The sequence below is a fragment of the Thermobia domestica genome, chromosome 18 (genome assembly GCF_964235325.1).
Source record: "Thermobia domestica chromosome 18, izTheDome1.hap1.1, whole genome shotgun sequence".
Lineage (NCBI taxonomy): Eukaryota > Metazoa > Arthropoda > Insecta > Zygentoma > Lepismatidae > Thermobia > Thermobia domestica.
In genome coordinates, this window is record NC_137471.1 from 117,976,135 (window position 1) to 118,002,685 (window position 26,551).

General features: G+C 36.9%; 1 protein-coding gene across 1 annotated transcript in view; it reads right to left on the reverse strand.

Moving 5' to 3' along the window:
• Window positions 1-26,551, reverse strand: part of LOC145675506 (uncharacterized) — a 50,123-nt gene that overhangs the window by 17,038 nt on the left and 6,534 nt on the right. Inside the window, exon 2 of the mRNA XM_081745957.1 lies at window positions 10,240-10,347. Coding sequence (XP_081602083.1) covers window positions 10,240-10,329 — 90 coding nt within the window. The 5' untranslated portion in view covers window positions 10,330-10,347. The remainder of the gene's footprint in view (window positions 1-10,239; window positions 10,348-26,551) is intronic.

Sequence of the window (26,551 nt, forward strand, 5' to 3'; positions counted from 1 at the left end):
TAAATACATGGAAGTGCGTCGGGACCGTAATACGGCAAATTGTGGAGGCGTTAAAATATTAAATAATACTTTTGATAAAGTGGATACTTTCAAATATTTAGGATCAATATTAACAGACGAAAATCATATTCACGAAGAAATTAAATGTCGACTAAAAGCAGGGAATTCGTGTTACTATTCGGTTCAAAATCTCTTCTCGTCGCGAATTCTGTCGAGGAATTTGAAGCTTAAAATATATAAAACGATAATCATACCTGTTGTTCTGTATGGTTGCGAAACATGGTCGCTTACTCTGAGGGAAGAACATAGACTGAAAGTATTTGAGAACAGGATCCTGAGAAGAATATTCGGACCCAAGAGGAACGAGAATGGGGAATGGCGGAAGCTTCATAACGAGGAACTACATAGTTTATACGGTTTACCCAACATTGTTAGGGTCGTCAAGTCTAGGAGGCTTAGGTGGGCAGGTCATGTAGCTAGAATGGAAGAAAGTAGAAACGCTTTTAAAGTCTTGACTGGAAGACCAATCGGAAAACGACCATTAGGAAGACCTAGGCGCAGATGGGAGGATAATATTAAGATGGATCTCGCAGAGATAGGAATACAAAGTAGAAACTGGATCCAATTAGCTAAGGATAGAAGTCAGTGGAGAGCTTTTGTGAACGCGGCACTGAACCTCCGGGTTCCATAGGCCATAGAGTTAGTTGACAAAAACTTAGTGAATACGACCGCAAGTTTGATTTCATGGCCGCATACTTATACGTTGAATAATTGTTTATCAATATAACTTTTAGCCTCCATAGCTATATGGCACATCGAGGATTGAGCGATATAACATCATACTACAACAATAAATCCATATTATAAAATTGAAAGTGATTATGTTTGTGACTCTTAATCTCTTGAACCAACCGACAGATCTCGATCAAATTCTCAACATAGATGAAGTTCGGGCCAAGAACGATTTTTTTTATCATTTTACTTTGACAGTGCAACGTAGGGGAGGGGAAGGGGCATATACATACATACATATATATATATATATATATATATATATATATATATATATATATATATATATAAACATTAAAAAGTGACTGTCTTTGTGACTTCATCACTCTTGAAACAGTCGATCGATCTCAATAAATTTTTCAAAATAGTTGAGGTTCGGACTTGGGGTGTTTTTCCTCCATATCACTTTCACGGAAGAACTTAGTGGAGGGGGAGGGGAGGGCAGGGGAAAATGAACAAAAACAAATACAAGTTGATATCTCTTGAACCACCCGACATACCTCCATCACATTTTCAATATAGATTGGGTTCGAAACTGAGATGATTTATGTCATATCACTTCGACGGTGCAGTTTAGGAGAGGGTGAGGGGAGATATATATAAAAATGATAGAAAATGACGAATATTAATGTCCAATCCATAGTTTTCGAGGCCGCTGAGTTGAATACTGACACTTCCGATACCATTTACGACCAAATTCAGCCCCAAACTTTTAGGAAGTGGCGATACATAAAAATGATTAAAAATGACCAAATATTAGTGTCAAATCCATAACCATTTCGGGTTCGCTAAAATGCAAATGCGGCACATCAACTTGGGGGAGATGGAGGAGGGAATATATAAAAGTTATCGAAAATTATCATTATCAATGTCGAATCCATGGTTTTCGAGGACATTGGGATGAACGGTGACACTTCCGATACTGTGTCTCGCAATATGGGGGAGGAGGAGATATATAAATTTATTAAAAATGACCGATATTTACCAGTGGCAAATTCAAAGTTTTCGTGGTCTCTGAAATGAACAGTGACACTTCTGATGCCTTTTAAATCAAAATTAAGCCCCGCAACTTGAGGAGGAGAAGGAAAGAGAAATATATAAATAAACGAAAATGACCGATGTCAGAGAGCGCTTTAGTAATAGTAAAGAGTGACTGACTAACGGAAAATGTTATAATTATTATTATTTTAAATTTAAGCTAACGAACTGGGTAATTGATGCTTGTAATCCATATTCAAAAGTGAAACTGATTTTGTACAGTTGTTTCAAATAACTTGGTGTTTGATGCCGTTATTTTGTATTTCTAATATAGGACAAAAGGATTTATATGAATTGAGTTTGTACAAAAGACATAGACAGTTGAATCGTTTTCAGTTTTCACTCGAATTATTCTAAAATATTAAGAGATTTGGTTATAATAATTACTATTTAATTTCCTCTCTCTCTTTTCTTGGTCAGTACTGCTAAACATATCATCATCATCATCATCATAGCTATTCGGCCATTATTGGCAGGTAACTTGTTGAACTAAGAAGCTTGGATGTACAATGGTCCTAAGGTAGTTTCTTCGTCTTGACGTAGCAATTTTCTGTTTTAATACCTTCCTTCAACTACAGTCTCCTTCACTCTCTCCCTCTTTCCTGCTACCATACCCTCTAGCATGTCCCTCATAATATAGTTCCTCCTCGGCCACTATCCCAACCACTTTCTCTTCCTCCTCTTGACAATATTCTCTTGATAAAATTCTTTTTTTTTCCTACTGCTAATATGTTTAACACAATCTCATTCATTTTCCGTTCAACACAGCTATTTCTCTCTCTCTCTCTCTCTCTCTCTCTCTTTTTTTTTTTTATTCCATGTCCACATTTTGAAAGCCTGTAATTTTTTCATCCATTTTTGCGTAATGTCTATGTGTATGCCCCATAGAGTACATATTGGAATCAGTAAAACAAAAGCTCAATATTTAATTGGAAGTTGGTTCAATACAAGGATTAGCTAATTGTAATTCAAAAAAATCTGACTCCTTTAGAGTGTAAAAATTATTTTGCAATTCATGGTATGTCAATAGCCCGTGCCGTCTTGATTTTCTTTCATGCGTCTCAGGGGTAGCCTCCCCAGTTTGGGAACCTGTGGAGTGTTGGATGTGTTAAAAAATATAAAAATACTACTAAACGTTGTGATTTATCTTATAAGTAGTGCAGCGTGGGCACGCACTAAAAAAGTAAAGATCATCACCTATGTTGTATGTTGGCGCATTCTAGAATTTATTATTCCTTATATCCAGAGTAAAATTTACCTCTGAAAACCATTGGCTCTTGCAAGCAAGACCAAGACCAAGACCAAGACCAAGTGTTCCAGTGCAAGACCAAAACCCAGACTGGATGTGCAAGACCAAGACCAAGACCACCCGGGTGGTCTTGGTCTTGCATTTGTTCATCACTATTTGCAAGCCATCTTCTTGACCAAGTACAGCGAAATTTCCAGACCTTGCATTGACTAACCCGAAAAATTCGGACATTAGTTAATGCCAGACAATTTTCCTGACGCAGGCTTGAATCCTGGATGCATGGTAAACCTACCCGGTTGAACCTTGAAATAATCACTGAGTTTAATGAAGATGAAAAACGGAATAAACTTATTACCTCGGCAGTGAATATACAGCGAATGTTCTAAACAGTCGGTGTGTACATTATGATTAATTCATACACTAACGAATCCAGAAACGTCGTTTGGTAGGAGCAGATTCCTCTCTGGATGAATAATATAGGCTTAAAAATACAAGAGTTTTACATCAAGTCAGAATAACGTGATGAATCATTTTAGACATAAGCTTAAAAAAAGGTGGTCTTTGGGGAGTGAGGTGCCCCTACTGTTCTCCCCGTCGATCCGTCAGTGGATCCACATATGACAGTTTCATATCATCCCAAAGTAAGTTAAACTCCATGTGTTGCATCTTGTATAGTTCGAGCCAGTGGCGTATTCAGAATTTCATGATGGGCATTCATGCATATATATAAGTTAACGTTGTAAAAGTTTATTATTCCATAATATTTTGCTCAAGAGGGTTTAAACCTGAAACCTCTTGCTTACGCCAGAAGTTCGACCATAGGTACTAAAACTAATTTTAATATTATGTTTTCAAATTATTGTAATAAAACTCTTTTAAGAAATCGAAAAAAGAAATACACTTCTGTGTCGTTAAAAGTATGTAATTCTTTAACAGCGATAATTGACAGTTTTTAATTTGCTGGAGGAAATTTGAATTTATGTACTGTACAAGTATGAAATCACAGTAGTCACTAAAATATTGTACGTACTGTGGTTTATGTCTTCCTAATGATGGCTAACACACTGCTATACGCACACACTATTTCTAAATACTTAATCGTAAAGGTGAATCTAGGGAAGTGGAAGACGAGAGACTTAATACTTAGTTCTTAATCTGAATTTTAAACAAACTCTTACTAATCATTTAGCTTCTTTTCAGAGTGGCAATCTTCTCTTGAAATTGGCATGTTCAGGCGCTATCGCTGGAAGAAGTTGCATTAATTTATTCTGCGATCGCTTATCTCTTAAACTTAAAAAGAAAATTTTAAAGTGTTGGAGTAATTTGGTCTTCAGTAATAGTAATTTACCTCTTACACATTATATATATATATATTTGAAAGGACCCCACACTAGAGAAGTCTCGATACAAGCAATAATGTACATTAGTTAAGTCAGAAAGTTTATTGTTCGGTTGTAAAAAAACTTTTACACACCTTTTTCGACAACATAGAATACGTTGCATTTTCTAAGTAATAAAGAAACTTTCAGAGAAATTTTAATGTTAGACCGTGGTGGCTGTGATAGAGCTCTCACCACTGTCGCAACACGTAATGTCCTTCGTTCGATCTCATCTGTCCTTTGTGTGTGTGGGTTTATCTTCTGCGTTATCCCTTTTCCTCCCACTTTCGTCATTCCATTATTATCATCTATCTCATAATTGTCTATCTTAGTCTCGGTGCAAAGCCTTGGAATCTTAAACTAAATAATAATAATAAGAATGTTATTTGATTTCCATAGTATTTTGAGAAATGTGAAAAATGTAGGAAGACTGATGAGCATTTCCAATGAGTAACTCTGCCATACAACTGACAAGTAAAGGGTTCAAATGGATGAATCACACTGAATCGCAAGTCCTCTATTAGACGCACTATGTCTCATCCTACAACTTGATTCATCTATTTGGACCCTTTACTTATGAGAGCAACAAACAATGAAAAGCAGATGGTCTGTTTGTTTGTTCTGAGCAACCCAAAGCAAAAATGATTATATTTTTACCGTTACTTGCCGCTTGGGTTTGCCCGATAGAGTTCAAGCAGTGATGTCTTTATTTACTAATTAATGGTGGGGTTCGCAGTGTCTCAGTCGTAGAATGTTGCTCCAGGTGAGAACCATTACTATGAGAGTTCATGGTGGAAACATTACGTAACCAGGTTTTCCTTGGGGTTCTACTCTTTCGTCCCATATTTTCATACCATCAAATTCCGTTAATGCCTTTCATAACCATTTACTTTCTTAGATCTTAAGAAAGGGGCATTTAACTGAAGATGTATTTTTTCTCAAGTATTAGCAACCATAGTTTAGGAACCTATTCGTAGAAGGATCAGAATTTTGGAAAGTTTATTTGTTCCCTCAATGGCGTACGCAGAGTTTCGTTAAGGGGGCTTCAATCTCCCATGTTTGTATAATTTCAGGTGTTTGTCTAGGTATATATGGTATTTTTTTTATTATTCTGCGTACGCCACTAGTTCATCTAACGTTAAAATATTTTGTTTTTTCTCCATTCCATTTTTCCCCGGTCTCAGTTTATTTATTATCTCAACTTAGTAAAAAGATTTGGGATAGGTCTCGTCATTTCTGTTTAATCGGCTGACATATTATTATGCTGTAAGCGATAGAATATATTGATTAATTTGTAATGAAAAGAACTTTTAGTTTAACTTAGACCTGAGGAAAGTAGTTAATATTCGTATGGTTCCGGGTTCGATCCCAATGAAGATGCTTGCCTTTGAGAAAAGTCGTAGGTTTTGAATCTCACCTTACTCAATAGAACTTATCCCATATAAGCTTTGTGGTTGAACTGTAATGTTAAAACCCAATCAAATAATCGGTTGTAAATTTTGCACTGGGATACGTGCCGATGCATCATCATAGGTTACACAAAATAGCTCATTTTCTGTATTGTAATAAAAAAAATCAGTAGACCTGGCAGTCATGGAAGAGAAGAAAGTCAGCGAACATTCTGATAAGACTATCAACCACCCTCCCCACTCCGTCCATTGGTAGAACAGTTTGGTGATCAGAATATTCTGAGAAGAGACACACAAATCTCATAAAAAGGATTGGTTGTTTTTAGTCTTGCGCATTAGGTCATTTTTTGCTTCTCTATAATATATTGTTAATCTGTTTTGTAGTATTGCTTTTGTCCGCTTCCATCATTATCAATCCATCAACTGGGTTCACAGTACTCTTGTCTGATTCCGTTCTCTGATTCCATTACCAAATCCACAGTCTCGACCCGTCTCTTTCTTTCGCTGAGCGAATCCCTTTTTGATTCCGAAAAGTCAACCCGGTTTCTTTCAGAGATTCAATCTTTCCATTCCACTGAAGGATTCGTTCTTTCGGAACGAATCGTCCCGGAGCTACCCATCACTATAAGTACCGGTAACACATTCTGTTACTTCCTCTTTTAAAAATCATATGATTACGTTACTGAACACTGTCATATTGCCATATTCACATTAGAAATATAATCATTTTATTACTGCCCCATTTCGTTTGTAGTCGGCCCGGAAAGCTGTGTGGTCCACAAGTCTAGGCCTCAGTCTTGTTAGGGATCGCGGGTTTCATCCCTGCCTCGGACATGGAGGTTTCTGTTGTACTTTTCACATTGCAGTTCATTGTCATATTTCGTCTTTCATAGTGGTTCGGATCCCACTTTACGCTGTAGGTCCCGTTGTATATAGTTTTTGTGCTGACACAGGATGTAAAATTTTCATCACTCAATTTCGTTTTTTCAAATGCATCCATCTCTGTTGACATTTTGTTGTGTTATTCTGCATTTGAATCAAATTCATAATGTGAGACCCAGTTTCGTTTATTACTCTCTATTACCACATACCAGACTTCTCCATTGTAAATTTTCAGCACATGTATCTGAAACAGTGTGCAACACTGCAACACTCTACTTCACTATTATGTTTAGTGATAATAGTGTATTTTAATTGTATACACATTTGTATATTGTGCTATTTCAAAGAAATGCTTTCATGTTGAGTTGGCTACACTGGTTCCTCTATGACAATACTATTTGTGATAATCAATACGACATTTTGTTCTCATTATAGTCTGTAGCTTTTGTTTTGGTTGCTTTAACGCTTTTCAAGGTATTTACTTTAAACATATATATTTCTATTTTTTAATTTTTATTTATTTATTTATTTATTTGATAATCAAATGTCGAAGCCTCACAAGTCCTATCCTTCTGGTCCATAGCACCTTAAATTTTGCTCATTTTCATTTCTCATGATGCTCTATCAGATGTGCTATATGGTCAAGGTGACCAGAACTTTTACTTTCCAAAACGGGACGCATACGAATCGACGACCGGGGGGGGGTAACTTCCACATTGCATTTTGGGACTCAGCAGTGTTTTCAATTTACAAAATACACAAGTAAGAATGATAACACAGTGTTTCTAACTTAAGTACTACTCAACAATACTTTTAACTACTTCAACACTCAGAATTCCCACTCAATTCCCACTTGAACCACAGAACACTCAATTCTCATTTGAATATTCAGAAGTTCTAGGCACGGCTTAACTTTCCCAATGAGTGTCGGTACGAAAGAGCGTAGAATTTGCATTGACCATTTACATTTTGAATAATAATTACGGGACGCCTGGGTCATTTTTGCTTAAAAACGGGACATTTAGGCGTTCCGTTTGAGAATCAGAAAGAAACGGGCAACGTTGAAAATAAGGGACTGTCCCGGCTAAAACGGGACGTCTGGTCACCTTGTATATGGTAATCAGATTTGAGCGACAAGAGGTGTGCAACGTTTCCTTGTGAGAAATATCCTGTATAGTGAGTAGTAGGAATCACTACTTCTTACATAATTGGAAAAATTCGTATTAATTTCTGAAAGAAAGAAATACCTAAAGAATATCCCAAATCAAATGTAAAATAGAATGTTCTTGGGAAATAAATTGCGCATGGACGAATTATTGTAATATATTTGGTGAATATCGTTGCAATAACTCTACGCATTTAAAGTTTACAACATTTTTGGTGGTGCTGTGTTCTAACTCGTTTCTGTGAATCAAGGGTTGTTAAATTTATATTAAAATGTCTTTAAAAGAGTGGTTTTTGAGAGTTGCTGACCAATTATAATAAACTCAAGATTCGTGAAGATCACAGCTAAAATAAATAAATAAAAATAGATATTTATAAAGAAAACTAATAATAAAAGAAATATGTACAAAGAGGGACATATTTGAAAACTGACACACCTATCCAATATGGCAAATGAGAAGGACCAGAAGCATTTACAAGGGATGCAATATCCATACTCATTTCTGTTGTTACTAGTTGCATAAGATGTAGAAAGAGATTTTAAAAAATCTCCAAAACCGCTTGCGCTTTGATTCTTAACAATATTCATAGTGCAAAATCCACTTCCCCACAAGTATTATCAAACATTGTTATTGTTTTCCTGACCAACTCACAAGAGTTACAATGATTATGTCTTGTTGGAAACAGATTTCATGATTATGGTAGTTAAATTTACTAAGGTGGCCTTCTATTGGAATAGTACATTCATAAATCATGTTTAGGTCACATTAGTTTCAGATCACATCGACAATGCTAAAGCAAACGATCAAACAAATCCCGGCATGAATTCCTTGAATGTTGTCAGATACAAGAACTCAATTCTCGAACATTCGTGGCTAAGTGGTCAGCATGCGCTCCTTTGGTGTGGGAAATCCGTTTCTGATTCCCGGTAGGAGTTCATGTGGTTCGAATTCCACGTTAATCAGTATGTCCCGTCTGCTGAAAGGACGTTAAACAGAAAATAAACTCAACTCAATTCTTAAACAGTAGCGAACATCTCTTCCATTATATAGTTATCACAGTTTTGGTATGAAAACTAGCCTTGTCTTTGTAACAAACAAGTTCCTTATCACTGAAGGTACAAACGATTTTTTTTTAAAATTTACAGATGTAGAAGAAAAATCAAGAAATAATGATAAAAGAACTAGTTGCAATGGAATTTTCAAAACGATGTATTGAGATTGTAGCTCGAATTTGAATTCCGTAAAAAGGATTATCATCATTACTCTACAGATGTGTTTGCTTATCTTTCAGTAACATCATGGATGGTTATTTAAATAAGAAAAATAGACAGAACGAGATTGTATTTGTATTGTTTAAGCCTTTCTGATGCGAGTCCTGTTCCCCTCCCTTTCGCTGTTCATGACATGGTAGCATACTTAAAATCATGGCTTTTAACATTTCTTCGTTTTGGAGAAAGGGGGCATAAAAATGATGCCTTAGCTCTTGGTGGCAAATTGCCCAAGCGCTGGCCCTGGTGATAATAAATAAACAAAAACGAAAAACATTATCTAGCGACAGAGCTATTAAATAATATTAAATAATAATAAGACAAATAACATTAAACTTAAATCACAAATCATTAAACTCTTGCGGCTTGCACAAAATGGCTAGGCGGCAGACCCGTATCCACAGTGAACATGGGGACAAGCTCCGCTAAATTTTCACTATACATAGAGAAAAAATTCGTTCTCGGGATAGCGGTATATTTCACAAATATACGGAATCCTCTTGCTTACTACAGAAATCAGTACGGAGCATACGTCATCCGTATGCTACATAGGCACTACCCAGAGATGTTACATCATACCGTTGCAGGATGTCTGACATCTAACAGTTTTCCGTATGCCACATACATATACTTATGTTACCTTAATCAGCTATATGTTATTTACCATTTGTATGTGAGATCCTGACCGCCTACATTGTTTCATACGGAAAGTACGTATAGATGGAACACTTATACAGAAAGTATTATAGATGCGCATTCACTTATACGTCTGCTGTACGTTAAGTCCAAAAACTACAGGAATTACGCATGTAACCTACCTTTTTAAGTACGCCAATTACATTTTTTTCTCAGTGTTGGCTTGCAAATGAACTATAATATGGTTGTATCTTGCTTCCTTACACTTTTGGGCTGGTTACGGAGCTGATAGGCGGACCACCATTTGAACTGCTCTGTTCTAGAGGCAACATTGCTGGATTTTTTATTTTCAAAAATGCTGGAAAGACTTTTAAAAACTGGTAAATGTCATCTAATTTATTACTTAATATGTTTACTTACAATTTCAAGCAGTGGAAAAACAGGAACACCATACAATATTAGTCGATCAATAAATGAGCAGATAATATCAAGTAAGTCCCCCAATATCATTTTATGAGTTCCAAGGGTCTGAAAGAAGAAATAGTCACATTTGATTTATCTTTATTCATTAAGAATAAACGAAAACTTGAAGAACTTAGTTTTCTAAAAATTCACGAATAAAAATTAAGTACAGTGATATGTTTTCTTTAGTGATCCCTAAGAGATTTAAAATTTCTGGCCTCGTTTGGAAAACATTACAGTCAAAATTGGAAGTAAATTTTCAAATTCGATAGAAGACTAGAACTTTTTCGAGTGTTGTTGACATCACTAGATCTCAGACACAGTTTTAGCACTACTGATTCATTATAACATTAAACAAACTGTAAATTGATAAGTCATCGTACGAACATAATGAAAGACATCATTTTTTTAAAATCATTACACAATAATCCCAAGATAATAAATATGAGGAATGATCAGAAAATAAGGTTACAAAGCCTGCAGTGAAAAATGTTTTTTCAGACAACATCACAGTTAGCAGATAGTACATACAATAGATAGTACATACATAAAAATGTTGTTTCTGCGTGTTCAGTCACGAAGTGTTTCGCCTTCTTGTCTGAAGCGAAGGGACAGCCTCATAGGTGCATCTCCACGTGCACAAACAGATGAAAGTCTCTTGGAACGAGGTCCGGGCTCTAGGGAGGGTGGTCGATGATGTCCCAGCGAAACTGCTTTGACAGTGTGGTGGACTTCTGGGCTGTATGCGGACAAGTGTTGACGTGACATTACAATGTCTCCGTAAACGTCTACCAGCTGTCGGTGAAGTTCAGCTGCGCTTACATGTTTCGCCCACAGAAATCAAATAACTGAGCGGCCTTCTCCGTGAGACCAGTTTTCCAAACGACTCGCCATTTGTGTTTACATACAGCTAGCTACATTGGTCACGGGTGGCTGAAACTCTACTCAGTTGCCAACTCCATATATAAAAATTACTGCACATGCCTCATTCCTCTATAACAGACGAAACTTCAGAAATACCGACCTTTAAACCTTAGTTTCTGATCATTCCTCGTATGATTTGCATTTATTATATCACAGCCTTCGTGGTCTTTTCGTAACATAGAAAGATTCTGGTAACTTGTAGATGAAATTAGGGGGAAAATGAAGCACATACATTTTGTACACAAATTTATAAAACGAGATGTAGAACACTTTCGAGAAGAGACGAGACTTCTATAAAGTTTATGAGACAAGACGAGAATGCCTTTCTTATGTCGTCTCGTCTCGTGGACAACGCTACTTCCCTTCTCTATGGTGATACTCATATACATATGAAAATGTAAAGGAGAGTAAAAGTAAATACGAAATTATATATGCTATTTTTCCCGAAACTGTGTAATATGTGCCTATTGGTAATACGGTGGTTCCTTTACTAAACACTCACAACAAACTTTTGCTAAATCTTAGTTCAAATATCGTCCGATGGTCATACATAATAGACAAAAGTTCTGAGTCTTCTTTCACACTGGTACGAGTAAATAGCGCACGTGACTTTCGTGAACATGGTGGACTGCAGACGTTGCTGGGGCCGCAGTGGCACAATGGTAGAGCATTTACCTCTTGTGCGTGTGATCCCTGGTTCGATCTCAGCTCGCGCCAAGTGGTCTTTGTGGTTCACAAACACCGTGTGCTTGAGTTTTATCGGGGAGTTTTTCCCGTCCCCTCCCACTTTATTCATTCCACCATTTCATTCATTTCTTATTATCACCATCTCCCTTAGCCTCGGTGAATAATCCTGGAATGTTATACTTCGTTTCTCCCTTGTACATTGGTAGAGGCTTTTCTAAGAAATATACAGGTAATCTCACCTATGATAAAGATATTGCATAAACCGTAACTCTACTTTGGAGTAGTTCTCGAAGAGTAGGGTAAAGATTGTGATCCACAAGCGTGTTGGGAAAACTTTTATTAAATTAATTAAAAATGGAAAACTAAAGTGAGCATTGCCTTTTTCTGTAGCCATCGTGTAGAGAAACCACAAGATCATTTCAAAGATATTATTTCTTATTATTATTTGTTCATTGTTATGCATAGTTTGAGTTATATGACGAGGCTCACTCCGAAAGTAATTCGTCCTTTTTCTCACTGCTGAAGGAATTGTCATGGTTGACATCCATCGACGCTTGGTAAAGGTTTATGGAGACGATACAAATAGACGAGAGCAATGTGAGCAGATAGGTACGGCATTTTCAAGATAGGGGAAAGGGTGTTCATGACAAGAAACGGCCCGGTCGTCCCTGCACAGCTTTCACCCCTCGAAATGAAGGGAGTCTTGATCAACTCATCTGTGGTGATCGTCGGATAAAGACCAGCGAATTGTGTGCATAGCTGAATGTCGGCTGTAATCCCTTGGAAAAAATGCTGCAACATCTTGACTATGGCAAAGTCTGTGCGTGACGAATGCCCTGAATGCTTACAGAAGATCACAAAATGCAGCGAATGGGAATCAATGTGTCGGGACCTGCTGGACCACTACAAAGCTGAAGGGGACAAATTTCTGGATAGCATCGTCACCGGAGATGAGATGTGGTGTCACCACTACGAGCCGAATCATAAAGACAGTCCATGGACAGCCGAAATGCGAATTCTCACTCAAAGGAGAAATTCAAGACACAGCCGTCTGCGGGCAAAATGATGTGCACAATCTTCTGGGATAACCAGGGTGTGATTGTTGTGGATGTCCTAGAGCCTGGAGCAACTGTCACTTCAGAATGCTACAAAACAATATTCACGAAGCTGAAATCCCGAATTTCGAGAGTAAGGCCAGAGAAGAAGACCAACTATTACCTGCAACATGATAATGCCAGGCCCCACACTAGTTTTGCGACCACGCAACTCATTGCAGAATTTGGCTGGACTGTCTTGCCACATCCCCCGTAAAGTCCATATTTAGTGCCTTCCGACATCTATCTCTTTGGACCTCTGAAAGATGGACTACTTATTAAAAGATCATTATTTTAAGTAGTAATGCCAGTTGGCATCGAATAGCAGTAGCATCATTAGCACATAAATTTGCAAGGCACAACGGGACAATTACCTTTATAATAAAGATCAAAGATCGGTTTTAATTTCTTTCTATATGTGGCTTATTTCTACTACAATGTACGAGGCACGTCCTCAAAATAAGTGTACTATGGCAATCGCGGACAGAGGAAATTTGTAATTGCTTTGTTGGCTACACTAGCTTAGCTTCCAACCTTTCCAGTGAGCACCATCGCGCGCCAGTACGACCACAACTGTAGCCAAACTAACATCTCGCGTGAAAGATGTCGATAAAAATCAGCCGCCAATTTCGAGATCCGCAATGTTATCCGTTATCTCGTTGCGAAGGGAAAAATCTTCGTCTGAAGTTTTTAACAAGATCAAATTTTATGTCGAACTAGTTATGTGTCGGAGGGTATTCAAATGGTGGGGATACGGACAAAATCTCGCGGCCGAAACATCGCCGGCCAAAATCTCGCCGGCCAAAACCTCGCGGGACAAAATCTCGCCGGGCCAAAACCTCGCGTGGCCAAAACCTCGCCGCCCAAAACCTCGCGAGGCCAAAACCTCGCCGCCCAAAACCTCGCGGGACAAAATCTCGCCGCCCAAAACCTCGCGTGGCCAAAACCTCGGCGCCCAAAATCTCGCCGGGCCAAAACCTCGCCGCGAATGAAACTTTTCTTTAAAATTTACCCAATGAGTTTCTTAATATGCAATTCCACATTACAAATAATAATAATAATAATAATAATAATAATAATAATAATAAGAAGAAGAAGAAGAAGAAGAAGAAGATTCAAAAGATCGTGTGCGTGGGCTTTCTCGGGTTATTCCCGTTTCCTCCCACTTTCTTTATTTGATCATTTCCTTCATCCTGGTCATCTACGTCTCCTTTAACCTACAGGACATAATCAAGGGACATCGTAAGAACTCATATATTATTTCATACTTTCATAAATATTATTAGATTTTTGTTAAAATTTTAAGTTTTTTGGATGTTCCAAAGTTCACGAAACTAACCCCGTTATTTGTCATTACTTTCCTTATGCAGATTTTCTTTCCCTATAACCAGTTTAAAAACATCCTTTCGCCCTACCTTCACATTGAAATCCTCTAATACAGAAATAGAATTTTCATATGGTATCGCCGGACTTGGTCAAATACCCGTGATACTTCTGAGACAGCGTCTTTTATGCCGTCATCCTTATCATCTGTTGGAACATTTACATTTCGGTCAGGCGAGATTTTGGGTATGGCGAGATTTTGGCAAGGCGAGGTTTTGGCCCCGCGACGTTTTGGGCGGCGAGGTTTTGGCCAGGCGAGATTTTGTCCCGCGAGGTTTTGGGCCGCGAGGTTTTGGGAGGCGAGGTTTTGGTCCGCGAGGTTGTCGCCGCGAGGTTCTGGCTGCGAGGTTTTGTACCCAAACCCAAATGGTGACCAGTAAAGAGGATATATGAGAAGCAAAAGTTTTTCGAATTTTATTGTAGCTCTTCATTAACATAATATAAGTACAGATTTAGTAATCAGCTTCATAGAAGGTAGCTCTAATTAGCCAATAAATAACCCATAATTCAGGCACTTGAATTTTTTTTCGATCGGAGCTTTCTAACCATATGTTTTTTTTTTAGCGTGATATCAAGCTAGACTCCCCTACCTATGGAATTTGATTCCGATTTCCCGCTAAACACTAGGAGCTCCACAATTCCAATTAAAGCAACTAATTAGCCCGTAAATAGTCCATAAATCTTGCGTTTGAATTTTTTTGATCAGACCATTGTGACCGTATGGAGGGTTCTAGCTTAATATGAAGCTAAACTCGCCCACCTTTATTCCGATTTCCATGTAAATGGTTTGAACCCAAAAATCAGGATTAAAGCCACCAATTAGCCCAATATAGTACATAATTTTGGCGATTAAATTTTATCGATCATACCATTGTAACCGTGTGGAGGGTTCTAGCTTGCTGTTAAGCTAGACTCGCTCATTTTGATTCCGATTTCCCGCTAAATGTTAGGAGCTCAAAAATTGAGATCAGAGCAACTAATTTTCCCATAAATAACACATAATTCAGATATTTGAATTTTTTCGATCGGACCATTGTAACAGTATGGGGAGCTCTAGTTTCATGTCAAGCTAGGCTCCCCCATTTTGATTCCGATTTCCCGCTAAACAGTAGAAGCCAAAAAATTGAGATTAGAGCAATTACGCATAACTGTGACGTTTGAATTTTTTCGATCGGATGACTGAAACCGTATGGGGTTTCTACTTGATGTCAAGCTAGACTCGCCAATTTTGATTTCGATTTTCATTTTGATTCCGATTTCCCGCTAAACAGTAGAAGACCAAAAATTGAGATTAGAGCAAATGATTAGCCCAAAATTCTGACATTTGATTTTTTTCGATCGGACCACTGTAACCGTATGTGTTTTCTAGCTTGATGTCAAGCAAGACTCGCCCACTTTGATTTCGATTTTCATGTAAATGGTAGGAGCCCAAAAATCAGGATTAAAGCAACCAATTAGCCAATAAATAGCCCATACTTTTGGCGTTTGAATTTTTTGATCTGACCAATGTAACCGAATGGGTTTTTAGCTTAATATCAAGCTAGACTCGCTCATTTTGATTCCGATTTCCCGCTAAACAAGTAGGAGCCCAAAAATTGGGATTTGAGCAACTAATTAGCCCCAAAATAGCCCTTTATTCTGAGATATGTTCCTTTTGTTTTAGTGTTAGTGGTTGGTCTAACTTGACACGCGTGCAATATTGATATGCTTTGTGTGTCAAAATGTACCCATATATTGAAGTTTAGTCTTTTAATAAATATCTTCTTTCGTTTGTTGTTCCTTTAGTTGTCTTGCTTTGTATTGACACAACACAATAGACGCGCTTGTTTTAGTCACTGGTATAGAAGACAGGTAGCTCCGTCTGAGCATGGGAAGACTGTTATTAGTCGCTGCGACTAAGTAGCTGTGACTTGAATCAGCGAGAAAAGTAGCACTGGATTGTGCTGCACAATATCAAGATTTGAATACCAAAAATTGATATTCAACAAAATACTGAAACTTGGTCGAAACGTTGAAATATCGATATATCAATATTTCTTTTGTTATCAATAATTTGAGAATACTCATTGATTGATCGATAAAATAAAATATCGATATATCGGTATTGTTTCGATATCGATATTTGAAAATACTGATCGATTGATCGATATATTGAAATATCACACAGCCATGGGTGTTATTCTTAAGGACAAGTTCTAGAATATTCCTAATTAGGTGGAACCACAAGTAAGTAATATACAGATGGAAGTAGGCCTATCTTCTATGTCTCAAAATGATAAACAGGAACTAGATAGTTCTAGTTTATCAAAATAATAAGCTGGATAGGCTCAGATGATTAAGGATTTCATGGACACAATAACTAAATAGTTACATCGACATTAGCTTGCGCGCATCACTTTATTTTACGGTTATGTAAAAAATCTGCCTTCTGACTTAGAAGATAGCTCCTTCAGATAGGCAGGATATTTCGGATAAAATATGTTGACCAAATGTTGAAATAACTACAGCTTGTAGAATTGTGGTTAAAAATCCTGATTATTTCCTAAAATATACCTTGGAGTACTTTCAGAGATTTGTAGCAGAAATTAAAATATTTTACTATTTTATGGAATAACCTAGCTTCAGTGTTGTCCACAAAATAAGATGAGACGGGAAATAAAGTTTCATGGTCACGTAAATTTTATAGAAAGCTTGTTTCGTCTCGAAGGTTTCTTTCAGATCTCGTCTTGCTTTATAAATCGTCTCACTTGCACATATGGAGAAATTCTCAAGGCTAAAATTGATCAGGCATTTGTGAGGAAAAACACTTCAAGTGCTGTTTCAGTATGATTTATTGTTGCTAAATTCATATCTGCCGTATGCCACGCTATAACATTCACTGTTTATCGGAAATTCACAAAACACGAAATGGCGGGCGAAAGTATTTTTGTAACAGTTTGCACACTGCTCAACAAAATTTCAATTAAAGTGTGCATGAATAATCTTCGATGCTCTGGAAAAGCGATTGCTGGACTCTAAACCTTCAAGCACCCAGTTGTCAGTGTTACCAACTTATTACAAAATTATTTTTCCGTTGTATTCCTTACAGTTCAATGTATCTGCGACCAAACTTGATATGAAGTTATTCGATACCATAGGAACATTGTTTTCTTGAAATGACACTGCCACGGTTTGTAGAGTATTTTGTATTTTCTAATGATAATATACATATGTGAACTACATTTAGCATTGTGCCGAACTGTTGATTTTATATAAGCTCCAACGTTAAAATTCCAATCAAATTTCAATTAGTGATTCACGAAAGACGCTATGCATGGCTTTGGTTTACAGTTACACCGAACTGTCTTGAATCCAATGGTACAGATATAGGTAATAAATTCCTCACGAGTTACTCTGAAATTCGCGGCAATGTTATAAACGAGGGACAAGTAAATTATTCTCCATTTTCCATCCCATTGTTAAAAGGGAAGACAGAACTGAGTGCTTCAAATGGGCTTGTCTCTACACTAATGCCTGGTAATGAGTACGCTGTGTGTGAAAGTAAAGAGAATCTCTGAATGGTGGCAGTTTTTCTATTGTAATGTCCTTGACGAACGATCTAGACCGAACTTGATTGATGTTGCTATTGCTCAGCAAGCCATACACTTTGCAGAAGAAGATTTTTCCACTCCTAATGGTGTGGTCGCTAAGGACTGTATCAACTTCTAATCCTCTTAGCAGATGGTTATGCTTTACAAACACATCCCAACATGTCCTCTTTGTATTGTTGGAGATACAAAGAGGACATGTTGGGATGTGTTTGTAAAGCAACGTACAAAGTTAAGTCACATTCAGTGATAGAACGGAAAGTTGCAAGAAGCTGGAGAACCTGTAATGCCATTTGCAGCTTTTCAACGATGGTGTGAACTGGAATGTACTTTCTGCTTCTTGCTGTCCCTGCTTTGATCCACAGTTTCTGGCATGATATCATGTAGAAGTAACTAAGCAGAAGAACTAAGATGTCAGTGTCTCTCATGGAGACGACAATGCTTCTTGTTCTGCTTTTAACGCAATGTAAAATACTTATAATTCTGGTTTGAGCGTCATCATATTTAGCATAAAAGTCATTAGTGTCAACGATTGCATTAGCAGTCTCGGCTCTTTTTCTCATGACTGAAGCCACTTGCAGCAACTATGTTCTTGTTGAATGGTGCTTGCAAATCAGCTGGTGTGAGAGAAATTTAGAGAGATCTGCTTTTTTGTTGTCGTTAAGTTTTCCCACTTTGCAGGAAGAGGCACTTCTTTGCTATCTATTGGTTTCCTGATTTCCACAGGGCCTTTCTCACGCCGTTTCCGTGTGCCACTCTTGATTGAGTTGAATGGAGTGTGAGTTTAACGTCCCGTTCAGCAGCGAGGCTATATGAGACGTGGACCTACTGATTAACGTGGAATCCGAACCACATGAGCTCCCGCCGGGAATCGAACCCGGGTCTCCCACGCCAAAGGCGCGTACTCTAACCGCTTAGCCATGGAGGAGCTCCCACTCTTGATTGAGTATGGTAGTAACGATCAAAAATGATATCAATGCGCTGGAAGTATTCCTCACTTTGAAAAAAGAACATTTTGAACAAAAGTATCTGCATGGTCTCCGAAAGTGTGTGCTGCGTGTGGATTGTCAATTGCAATTACCATGACCTGTCCATCAATGATAAGCTGTGATTCTTTAGTCTTTGGCATCAAATTTGTTGGAAAAAGGAATGCGATCAGTCAGTATGTCGGTAAGAATTGTTTCTGAGCCTCAGCGAAGCTGCCCAATTTCATCTGGCAGAGGTAAAGGAACTATGAGATGAATAGTTCATGCGTCATAATGCTGTTAAGGTTAACTGAATTTCCTGTGTCATATGCAGTAATGATTCGCTGCAGAATTTTCCTCAGTTTTCAATATTTTATCTTCCCAGTTTTTGCATCTAATTGTTTCATTTCAAACAGAGATTCAAAGGTCAGATATTTATTTTGAGGGGCTTGTCCCTAAAATTTATCATTCTTTCTACAGTTGGCAGAAACGTGTCCTTCCAAAGACATCAAGCCGATCTTGTCCTTTTTGTGAAGCTGTCAATAGACTATACATAATGTCTTGGGTAGCCAAGTTATTGTTTGCAATATGTTGTAATGTCTGAAGCATTTTACTTGAGAAAGGTCCAAATCCCTGCAAAACTAAAACCAGAGCATCTTTGTATCTCGAATCGAAATTTATTCTGCCTTTCATTGTCTCTTTCTGAACATAATTTTTCTTCGTTGTCTAGAAGACCAAAACCTCCAAATTCACTGAGTGTGTTGAGCTTATCAGGTTCTTGAGCGATATGCAATTTTCGGGTCCTGAGCTGTTAGCTCCCTTTACGCACTGAATCTTAGTCTTGCTTGTGAAGGATGAAAAACGTGACTTAATGCCACCACACTACGTTGACTCCTGATGATACCACCCTCCTGGATCCGATTGACTGCAGATTTGCTGTCCGCGTCAAGTAGTTTATTTCTTTTTGTCTAGGAAATTGGACTTCTTTAGAACTCGTTCGATGCCACATATTAATCTCTCACTTCTGTCTTGACAGATAAGACATTCTTCAACATCGGGATTCCCATTACTTTTAAGGCTGCAAACAGCTTCCGTGTTAGAATCTGAATAATGTCATCAATTCAGAAACACAACAAAATCCGAAAATACCGTAATTACAACAACACTAATGATTTGAATAACTGAAAACTAATGATAGTCTTGACTTTATCTTCCATAAAGTAAAACACTTCAAAAATACGTTGTAATGACGAATGTTTTTGCAACGTGCAATTTCATTCCCATTAGAAGATGGGCAGGACGTAGAAGTTAATGAGGAGATGGCTTCTTTAGGGCCATGAGCATTCATTGGCAGTATCATTGGGAGACAGGTATCAGGATTTATTTATTTACTGGTGTATATTTCAGATTAAGCATTCAGAAGAAAGAGACATGAGCATGACAGGTAATATACAGTATATAACGAAAAGAAGTAGTAGTAAGAACCCGCGTATATGCAGCCGAGTCAGCAAAAATTTTTGTGATGTCATAGGTCAAAAGTTAATTACCTTGGCCCGAGGTCAATGACCTAGGGGTACATAGGACCAACCCTCAAATTTTGGCAGAGGCACCTTCGCCCACCCCCTAAATTTTGGCAGGGGTACATAGGACCACACCCCTTAAATTTTGGAAATTGCCAAATTTAAAAATTGGGTTTGGTAGCCTAGGACAATAGTATGTACTTCTATCAGTATTGGGGGTCTATGTTGTTCCCTTTCATGGGTAAAAAATTGCCGAAAAGTCCATTTTCGGGGGATTTTGACCTAATTTATTCCCTTTGATGAGGTGTTATTACCTTATATAGTTATATGGGCGTATACAGGGGTACATTCCCTTTCCTAAGATACAGGTACATTAATGAAGCCCTTTAAAATTTGGGAGAGGTACATTGGCCCACCCTTTCAATTTTGGAAAATGTCCAATTTAAACATTTGGTATTATAGTATAGGACCCTAATATATATTAGGATAAATTTGGGTGGTCTACCACGTTCCCTTTTAGGGGTACAAAATTGCCAAAAATATAAACGTAAGCAATACGTTGTATAACGTGCTTGGTTTTTTGCCCATTTTATCTCCTTGAATGAGGCCCTATTACCTTATATGGTTATATGGTCATATATAGAGGTTAATTCTCTATTATAGGACATAGGCGCATTGGTGCACTCTTTTACATTTTTGGGAGGGGTACCTTGGCCCACCCCTTTAATTGTGGAAATTGCCCATTTTAAATATTTGGTATCATAGTATAGGACCTTAATATGTATCATGATAAATTTGGGTGGTTCACCTAGTTTCCTTTTAGAGGTACAAAATCACCAAATTTTAGTACAACCACGTGTTCGGTTTTTGACCCGATTTATCCCCTTGGATGAGGTCCAATTACCTTATAAGGTTATATGGTCATGTATAGGGATCCATTTCCTATCAAAAGTCGGGTATATTAATGCACACCTCTTAAAATTTAGGAAGGGATACATTGATAGACCGCTTCAATTTTGGAAATTTACCAATTTAACCATTTGGTATCATAGTATAGGACCCTAATATGAATCATGGTAAATTTGGGTGGTTCACCTCGTTCCTCTTCATTGGTAGAAAATTGCCAAAGTATAAACATAAGCATTATGTTGTACTACGTGTTTGTTTTTTGGACCAATTTATCCCCTTTCATGGCATTCTATTACTTTATATGGTTATATGATCATGTATATGGGTCAATTTTCTATCGGGGGCGCGGTGGCTCAGTGGTAGAGAGTTCACCTCCGGTTCTTGGGGTCCCTTGTTCGATCCCAGCTCGCGCCGTGTGGACTTTGTGGTTGACAAACACCGTACTAGTGGGTTTTCTCGGGGTTCTCCCATTTCCTCCCACTTTCTTCATTCCACCACTTCACTCATCTCTCATTATCACCGTCTCCTTTAGCCTAACCGGCATAAACGTGGGACGTTAAACTTAAAGATTTCATTCTATTTTTTTAAATTTCCTATCATAATTCATGTATATATTGATGCACCCCGGGAAGGGTACCATAGCGCACCCCTTCAAGTTTGGAAATTTTCCAATTTAAACTTTCGTTATCATAGTACAAAGCTTCAACATGTATCCGGATAAATTTGGGTGTTCCACCTAGTATCCTTTCATGGGTAAAAAATTGCCAAAGTATAAACATAAGCAATATGTTGTACCATGAGTTTGGGTCTTGGCCCAATTCATCCCCTTTCATGAGGTCCTATTACCTTATATAGTTATATACCCATGTATATAGGTTCATTTCCTATCATAAGACATGGGTATATTGATTCACACCTTTAAAAATTTGGGAGGGGTACCTTGGCTCATCCACTCAATTTTAGAAATTAATATAAACATTTGGTATCATATTGCAGGACTTCAATATGTACCACTATAAATTTGGATGGTCCACCTCGTTCCCTTTCACTGGTAAAGAACTACCAAAAAATCAAATTTCGGAGGTTATTGACCCATTTTATTTCATTTGGTGAGGTCTTATTACCTTATAAGATTATATGGGCATGTATAGGTGTCTATTTTATTTCTTAAAATATAGATACATTGATGCACCCGTTGTAAAATTTGTAGTAGTACATTGGCCTCTACCTTAAATTATGGAAATTGCCAAATTTAAACATTTAATATAGTACTATAGAACCTTATATTTATTAGTATAAATTTGGATGGTTCATTTTGTTCCCTTTTATGGATAAAAAATGTTAAAAATTCAAATTTTGGAGGTTATTGACCCCTTTGATGCGGTTTTATTATCTTATATGAATATATGAATGTGTTGACGGGTCTATTTTATTTCTTAAGATATAAGTTCATCGATGCTTCTATGTTAAAATTTGGCAGAGGTACATTGGCTCACCCTTAAAGTTAGGAAATTGTCTAATTTGGTACAATAATATAGGTCCTTAATATAAATTCCATTATAAATCTCGTTTTAAAGGTTATTGACCTATTTAATCTTTTTTGATACGGACGTAATATAAACGTAACCAACACGATTTAACATGTGATTGACCTTGATGATGTAGTGTACAGGGATTCATTTCCTTTGTTGTGGTACTTCTTAAGTTTGAGTACATATTTTTAGACAACATTTAGTTCTGCTAAGGTATACAATTCAATGAAATTTTTTACCTTATTGAACATATAATGATATAACTAATTCTAAGACTTATGTTATTTGGAGAAAGGTACGTAGGACCATTCTTTGAATTTAGGAATTGTGATAAACAGAATTTTAGCATGAGGCGCTAAATTTGAGACAATACTTTGAACTTTAATCACAGTTCATAGTCTAAGATCATTGGTGTGGGTTGATTTGACCTTGAGCTTTAGAAATCTAATTGCTAATCTTATTGCATCTTATGACTTATAGTCTAAAGGCAATACATGCTACAACACTGAACTTTAGTCACAAGGTGATGTTCTCTGACACTGGCAAAGTTATTGTTGATGAAATTTGATTGGATGATCATTATCTTTCGTGCAATCTGACTGGTTTATCATTATCTTTCTCGCAATCTGATTGGTTGATGATTTTTAAATCTTTGCTGCATTTAGTTTAAGTTTTGTTTAACGTTTATCGATTACTGTTTAAAAATCTTGGTTTCGATTAACATTTTACACTCACCGATAAATATGATCAAAAACGTTTATTTGTTATTTGAATAGTTAAAACAAGGATAAAGTTTGACGGCTAACCGTGAAACTTAAAATTTTTAGTTCAAAAATTTTTTGTTTGAAATTTTAATTTTTTTTCAAAATTTTTAGTTTGAAATTTTTTTGTTTGAAATGTTTGGTTTGAAGTTTTTCGTTTCCAAATTTTGTTTCAAAATTTTTAGTTTGAAATTTTTTGTTTGCAATTTTTTGTTTCGAAATGTTTTGTTTAAAATTTTTCGTTTCCAAATTTTTTTCAATTTTTGTTTGAAAATTTCTTCGTTTGCAAATTTTGTTTGCAAATTTTCGTTTCAAATTTTGTTTGAAGTTTTCGAGTGAATTTTTTTATTTTTTTTAAATTTTTCGTTTCAAAACTTTTAGTTTGAATTTGTTGATTGAAATTTTAGTTTGGAAAATTTTGGTTTGACATTTTTAAGTTCGTGGACTCATTAGTAAACAACCGGAACTCTTTAGAACAAAAATTTCTGGCAAGATTGTTTATCATGATGCAATAGTACACGTCAGATCATGGGGTTGTACTTGAAATGAAAAACACAAATCATTGAAATGGATTATTTATTAAACTGCACATACATCCATACCAGATATAGGATCTGGATATCGTCGACACAATGTATTTTGAACTTCTTGCACTAGTTTGTCTTTAGCGTATAATTTTAATTCCAATTGAAGTCTTTTAAGGTCTATTGCAATATCAATAGGTGGAAACGCAATGCCCATTTGAATACAAATAAACTGTTTATCAATATAGGTATGCACCCAGGAACGACGTTGACAACCATCAAAACATCTAGATACATGCTGTACAATATGCATGACACATTTCTCAAAATAGTACTTTTTCAGGAATATACTTGTTTTGTTGCACACTTCCACTGCATATTTAACACACTGGAATACATTGATGAATTTGTTCCATTCCGTTTGCGTTAGATAAAACATGGTGCGAGGGACATTAAATGTACTCTTTTTACGTAACAGTACCATCTTCTCTTCGAGGACTGTACGCAACACCACTTCATGATTTGAGCCTAATGATTTGACTATGGTCACATTTAGCTTATCATTCATTTGATCGATTCGTGAACATAATATTTGCCATTCTTGCTGGTTAGTTGTACACCAAATTGTCCTGCCTTGCCCAATCGAATCACAGGCTCAAATGTTGTAGCACTGATACCAATCATCACATGTTTTGTTTGAAATATATAAGACCTCGGGTGTAAAAGGTGATAACCCACATTTCATGAAAATTTTAGTTCTGTGCATTAACAAGGCGACAAACCTCTTCTGCGTCTGTTCAAAATGAGAGATCTTTGATTTCCGTATGTAGATTGCAGGAAAGGGCACGGTGACATGCCACTTTGTCGAAGTTAACGCACGTAAAATGTGACAACCTGTAGTGAAACATGGTGTCGTGCGCAAGGCAGCATGCTGTTCTATCAGAAGAAATTGCCGATATGGTGGACATTTTAAGTGACATTAGTGGTGTGAGTGATCCAGACGATGCGGATTATGTTCCTGAGATGGAAGCGGAATCATCAGCATCATATGAAGCGAATTCAGTAAATATTGTTGCAAATCTTATATAATGTGGATTATCACAGTTTACATGCACGAACTGTGATGGTTATCTGCTTGTACATGCAGAAAATGTAGCTAGCATACGCCCCAGTTATTGGCATATAAAGATCATTAAATTTTTGTTAAATCACATACAAACATTAGCTATGAACATACGTGTAGATGCATAATGAAAATACATTGTTGTATTCTACCTTTTTATAATTTCTTTGCAATGTAGAATTTCTCATAGGAGAACATGTTGGGGTCTGCCAAAGATTATACGTAGTATAAGGCAAGTGGTATGTTCAGTAACAACGTATATCTGCCGTTATTTTGTTTTAGCATTCAACTGTTGGTATGTTTTTCCTTGGTCCCTCTGTAACGTGTCGATCTCAAACCTAGCCCACGAAACGAAAAATATGAAGCAATGACGTCATTTAAACAAAATAGGAGGAAGTTATTGTCTTGCGGTTGAAACTACGTGGGCTATTATATCGATGTGCTGTTTAATTTTTAAAGAATCACAATCAGCTATTTGTAGGTCTTGATTTGATTACTACATGATACACCCGTTTTATTTCACACTTGCAATCAATGATTTTTGTTCTTGTGGGGGTAAGAGAGGAGAAAGTGAGACAGGGGAACAGTGAACAAAGCTAATAGATATCCGAATGATCTTAAGAAGCAACATGTGAGATGGATATGGTTGTCTGAAAATTTTCTTCACCCCCAACTAGGTTATGCTTCTCTGTTGACAAAGAAATAAACTGACAGAGGTAGAAAAGGGTCTCTTTCTGAGAGCCGCACTTCCTTCTTGCGTGGGCAAATAATGCTTGTTTGTAGAAACGATTCAGTTTCATCAACAAGAATGATTATTGCAACGTGTAAAGTGCATTGCAATTATGTTGGTATAAGAGGATTAAATAAATGATATTGTTTCCGATTTAGGAACTCTCATTGGGGTCACTCCAAAATGAATTTTGTAACTATTTCTAACGTTTTTGTTTCTTTTAGTTTCTCTCCATTTTTACGAGATATGCGATGTAGTATTCTTGATATCTGATGGCCTTGCTATAAAAATAAGCTATGATTCATTATTTTGTACGGTAATTTGTGTTGCAGCTGTGAATTTTATTTTACAAAATGGAAGTATTGTAAAAAAAACCGCTGGAAAATAAAACTCCACCAATCTTTGCAAAATATATTTTTAACCCTTGCGGTGCAAGGTCGGTTCGTTGAGCTCACAACCAATTGAATTCCGAGTTGTGCTTTTGTGCTTCAACAACAAAAATTCTAATTCTAATAATAATAATAATAATAA